Source organism: Battus philenor, unplaced genomic scaffold, assembly GCF_028537555.1.
Source record: "Battus philenor isolate CCGP_79_NKW_IND1 unplaced genomic scaffold, ilBatPhil1.0.hap1 SCAF_24, whole genome shotgun sequence".
NCBI lineage: Eukaryota > Metazoa > Arthropoda > Insecta > Lepidoptera > Papilionidae > Battus > Battus philenor.
This window is the reverse complement of record NW_027181687.1, coordinates 8,906,941-8,912,995: the sequence shown is the minus strand read 5'-3', so window position 1 is coordinate 8,912,995 and position 6,055 is coordinate 8,906,941. Positions and strand designations below refer to the sequence as shown.

At 36.5% G+C, this 6,055-nt stretch overlaps 1 protein-coding gene across 1 annotated transcript; it reads left to right on the top strand.

Moving 5' to 3' along the window:
- The first annotated feature begins 1,205 nt into the window (after nt 1–1,205).
- On the top strand, nt 1,206–3,970 carry Ppa (Partner of paired). Its single transcript, XM_068767969.1, has one exon. It carries the CDS (start codon nt 1,412–1,414, stop codon nt 2,741–2,743), a length of 1,332 nt encoding a protein of 443 aa, XP_068624070.1. The 5' UTR covers nt 1,206–1,411; the 3' UTR covers nt 2,744–3,970.
- Nucleotides 3,971–6,055: the final 2,085 nt, after the last annotated feature.

The window sequence follows — 6,055 nt, the reverse complement described above, 5'->3', positions numbered from 1 at the left end:
CAAAAAATTCGATTGAAATTCCTTGTAGTTTGAACTTATATAAAATTAAATACAAATTTGCATTTAATCTAAATAAATGACTTCAACGTAACACAACGATTATCATCACGTCAGCCTTCTCATGTCAATCTCATATCTTCTGATGACACAGAAGAAATTAAAACTTGAAATTTAGCGTAAATAGACCTAACTCTCTCGATAAATCATTTGGAATGTATATTGTAAGGTATTCAATGGAATCAGGAGTTACCTCGCGGAAGTCCATCCTAAGTAAGAAAAGGACCAATATTTAGCCACTTCCGCACATGCAGTGGTAGTCGTGCAATGAAATGCACCGCCCGCCAGCCCGCTGATAAATGCGTATGCGGCAAACAATGCGAATCACACAACCGCTACCGCCAAATTACTCAACACGTGTTTCACCCCTCCACGGGGCATCTTCAGGAGTTATGTTATACCGATTAGTGCCAAACACAGAGTATATTGTAAGGCTAATGAGTAAAATAAATACTTCAATTTTGTATTCCTAATAACGTTAAGTTCCAATTATAAATATTCTATAATAAAATGTAAAAAACTTTTTTTACAGATACTAAGCAACGTTCGAAATTTAAAACGATTAATAAAGATACACCGCGAAGAACTAAAATCTTTTTAATTTGGATAGTTTTTAATATAAACGTGCATACTCGCTAGTGTAGTAAGTAGTGATGCATAATTACATAATTTGAATTCTAATTTCAGTTTGTATTTTTAATAATTTTTTGCTGCTTATGGATTTAATTTTAACTGTAAACTAATTTCATTTTTTGTAATAAAAATGTATTGCTTTAATTTAAAAATTATTTGTGTGATATAGATTTCAATTTTACTTCTTTTGCATGTTTTTTTCAAAAAAATTATTGTTTTTTCACCTTACATGATATATGTATGATACACAACTTAAAGTTATGGAACACATCTCCAAATATAAAAAATATTAATTGTATGTCACAACCCTTTTTAAGACGTTTATCTACCGTGTAAAAAATAATTGAATGTATATTTAGAATAGAGGTCCGAAATTTAGAATGGTTTAAATCTAAATACAACTTTGACGTCACGTTGCTTAGTCTGTGGCGTGGGTGTCGCGGGCCGTGCGGGGCGAAGGCGGGCTCTCGGGCCGCCAACTTAAAAATGCCGCCGCAGAGCCTCCGAATCGATACGACGCGCGTCACGTGCCGGCGACTGCGACCAATGGGCGCGCGCGGGGCGACGGGCCAGGGGGGAGTGACGGCTGAAGGGGCCGCGGCCGCGCTCCCCCTTCGCCAGTCCACGAGTAACCATCGAACGTGGTGGACGTACGGCCGCTCGTCGCGACCACGATTTCACCCGAAAACCGGTCCGATGCGTGTTATAGTTCAGTGACGCTATGAGTGCGTGGACCGAGGACGTTCTCTCCTGGCGGGAGGAGCGGCTCGGACTCACCGAGTTGCCGGGATCGGCGCGCAGGAAGCAAAGGAGTGCGCCTTACAGGCTGCACCGGCCACATCTGCCTGCGTCGCACGTCACAGAGCTCGCGCCTGAACCCGTGGGCACACACATATCGCGACTGTACCCGGAGCTTCTCGCCCTGATCTTCGAGCGACTGCCTGTTAGAGACCGAGGTCGTGCTGCTCAAGTTTGTCGCGCATGGAGGGATGCAGCTGATCGGCGTTCCGTGTGGCGAGGCGTGGAGGCAGCTCTACACCTGCGACGTCCGGCTCCGATACTATTCGCCTCGCTAGCAAGACGAGGAGTTAAAAGACTGCAGGTTCTGTCCCTCAGGCGCGGGCTACGAGACGCGGTCGCAGCACTGCCCGGGTTGGAATCACTGTCGCTAAGCGGCTGCTACAGCGTGACCGACGCAGCCTTGGCCAGCGCATTCGCAGCAGAACTCCCGGCGCTAAAGCGTTTGGATCTCTCACTGTGCAAGCAGGTGACCGACTCATCTTTAGGCAGAATAGCGCAGTCGCTTAAAAATTTGGAGGAGCTTGAACTCGGTGGTTGCTGTAACGTGACTGATACAGGCCTGTTACTAATCGCATGGGGCCTAAGGAAACTGCGACGTTTGAACTTGAGGTCGTGCTGGCACGTCAACGATTCTGGCCTCGCTCATCTGTGCGGCGGCGGTGAGGCGAGAGGTACTCCAGAGTTAGAGCATTTAGGACTGCAAGACTGCCAGAGGTTGACAGACGAAGCATTGAAACACGCCGCCACTGGTCTTCCGAAGTTGAAGTCGATAAACTTGTCGTTTTGCGTCGCGGTCACAGACGCCGGGTTAAGGCACTTGGCGAGACTACCCCATCTAGAGGATATTAACTTGCGCGCCTGCGACGGAGTTTCGGATACAGGCGTAGCGCATTTAGCGGAAAGCGGCAGACTACGGGCGTTGGACGTTTCGTTCTGCGATAAAGTCGGTGACGAGGCGCTGTTGCATGCGACACTCGGACTGTCTGGGCTACGTTCGTTGTCTCTAAGCGCTTGCAGGATTTCCGACGAAGGTTTAGAAAGAGTTGCCAGGCTTTCCCAGCTGGAAACTCTAAACATTGGCCAGTGCCATCGAGTCACCGATAGAGGATTACGAGCGCTAGGCGACGGGCTGCAGAACCTAAAAGCCATAGATTTGTACGGCTGCACTTGCATAACGCCGCAGGGATTGGACCATATCGTGAAACTACCACGTCTCAGTGTGCTTAATCTCGGGTTGTGGCATGTGCGGTGACCACATACGCGCTAGTCTGTGTCAAAACGTTTGCCTGTAAGTGTGTCCGCCATGTTGGAAGTGAAGGAGCCGCCAAGGTTGTATACTGGACAGCGAATAAATGAATTAACCAATTTTAAAGATATTAACTATCGAATTATATTTAGGAAACGGGGTTACTTTCTTTTTTTTTAAACGATTTGATTCGTGTTATGTTATGTTGGAGTTTGTTGATATTCCATTCTGTGATTTTGTACGATCGTTTTTTTATTGTTGTGTTTAAGGAAAGTCGCCCCAAGGCCTAGTCGCTACGTTAATTCGGACCTTTTTGATTCTTTTTTCTAATTATAACATATTAACTATTTTTACATGTAAGTAATGAATAACAATATGCTAATTATTACAAAAGGTCTGGTTTTACACGTAATTGCTCCATTAGTTAGACATTTAGCCATTCTTCTAATTGTTTTTAATTCGACCTTCGGCATTTATTTGTTGTTACACATTCTTTTTAAGAGTGATTGAAAGACATATTAAAATAGATATTAAAAATGTGATAATAACTAAAAAGTAAATTTTAAGTGATCATTTTACATATACCAAAATAAATACACGCCGACAAAAAGTTATAGTGCTTAAATATTATTTTTGTCAATTTGGGATTTTAAATATTCCATCAATATGTTTATAAATTAAGTTGCTATTTTTAAGATAACTTATATTGGAATCCTTACAATATATCTAAAAATAACTTATTGTAATAAATAATTTCAATCACTCAAGTAATAAAGATCTCTGTAATACGTAATTTTTTGTTATTTTTAGTATTTTTACGTTATATCATTACTCATTAGATACGTTATTGATTAACAAATTTTTGCCGAGGATTGAATTAGAAAAAAAAACCGTTTGCATTATCTGTGGAGCTGTCAAATCGAACATTTCAAATATTAGTCATGGGAAAAAATTTGTTTCTTGTTCAAGATGGACAAAGAATATAATTGTACGCAGTCAATTTTACTATCAGCGTTGAGTTCCGACGAAAATAGACATTTTGTATTTGTTGTTCGTCTTGAACATTTTCTCTCTCTTTCGTTATCTAACCTCCCTTTCATTGAACGCATTCCGACAGTTTCGCAGATAATACCAGCGCTTGCGTTGTATACTTCATAAATACGTTGTTTTTGTACAAAACGAATGTAATATAGGGGAAAATGTATTAAAAGTCATTGTTTAAGTTACAATTTACTTATGAAATTTCATTTCGATCCTTTCACCTATTTTTTCTACTTAAAATTTATTATGACATCGACCACAGACGCTTGTTTAACAACATATAATATTAGTTCAATTAAATATTTAATAATAAAAAGATCAAGCAAACTCTATAGAACGTAAAATGTTTTTAAATTTAAACTTTATCTGTGATAAAATATATAATTTTAAGTCTGTGGTTTAACTAACATATTTTTTCCTATTTAAAAATTATTATTTTTACCACATTTCTTCAAAAAGTCAACATTACTTCAGTATATCCAGTAATACCAACACGAAACAGACTTAAGAATAAAATTTATTTTTATTTCTATACTTTATCTGTGATAGAAAATATGATTTAAAGAATGGCCTACCAACTTTTTTATTTAAAAAATATTCTAATAACGACCATAAACGCTTTCTTTAATAATTTTGATTTCAATTATTTAGTCAAACCAAAATCAAGCAAAAGCTATGAAAAGAAAAAATGTTTTAAAAAAACTATCTGTGATTCTTTTTAAAATATAATATGACATAAGCATGCCTAATGACGAAAAACGCTTTTTTTATCTACTTTAGTTCAGTATAGCAATACCAAAATCGTGCAAAAACTGTAGAAAGAAACAAGTTTAACAACGTTTAATTTATTGAATTTATAAAATTATATCTTTGTCTATGGTTTATCGGTTTTTAAGACAGTGATTTATTCAAGTACAGATTACACAGGTTAGAAAGATAAAATCATTACTTTATGTTCAAAGCGGCAACACTAAAATTAAAATTATTATTTATTTATTAAATCCTTTATACTATGCAAGTTCTTTCGTTAATGTAAAGAGCCTTTTTGCCACATTGCAAATGTACATATTACAAGATGTACCATAATCATTATTAATATTAATTTGTTAAATAAAATTCAATAATTCATTTAACTTAGGTGTGGTGCATACATAAATCTCTAACCACATATCAGTCGCAGGTCGTTCAATGTTGAACATAGGTCTCAAAATATTTTATTTCAACTGGATAAAACCGGCCGGTATCCAGTGTATTCCGACGACTTCAACAAGGTGGTCCATCCTCTTTGTAGTTGAACGTGGCACTAACGCTAATACGACAGTTATCTATTTCATGTTTTTAAAAACTTTAATTATTGTATATACAAGCAAAAGTACCGGGAAACGTTGCTTCTTATATTAATACTAGGTCTACCCTGCTAGGTTCGCGAACTTAATAAACATCTTATGTAGGTAGAATTTCGTAAAATCGTTTTTAAGCTGACATCTACCGGGTAAAAAAATAAATGTTTCCAGAGATATCGTGCTAAATCAGTACATCGGTCGGAATCTCATATTATATATATAAAAAAGTACGTACGCTATCGAATTTGAAAAATAGCACTTTTTTATAGTGACCATCTAGTTTTTTTTTCTAATTGTAAGCTTCAATTTCCGACTAATATAACCTATATATAATTCTTATATTAAAAAGGTGACAAATAACATTACAAATCGTATATTTTTTAATGGTATTTTGTTTTATCGTATCAATTTTCAGAGTATCACATCACACACACTGGATTTCTTTATATATTTTATATCTAAAAGTAACATATAAACTTATACGTAAACAAAGTTTGTTTTAAAAGTAAGGTTATAATTTGAGACTAATTAACGATTACGAAGCTTTTACAATATAGTAGAGTAAAACAATTATAAAGAACAAAACAAAACCGAAAGATACAATATATTGTTAATAAATATGGAAAAGATTTAAATATAACATATTTCAAGATTTTTAACACATATTTGTAATGTTATTTGAAAAAAAAAAACGTCAACCCAGTAAAATGTATTGTTCAGATTAAATAATGTATGTACGTACAGTCAATAAAAGGGTTTTACAAATCAATACCAAAATTATAAAGCCATTATTAAAATCGGGTTACAGGAATCATAAAGTATAATCACGCCTTGTTTTCTATTACGTTTCATTTAATATATATTTTTAAAATACTTTGCATTAAAACCGTTGGTAGACGCTCAATGCTGGCCGCTTCTAGCTGATCATTTTAGA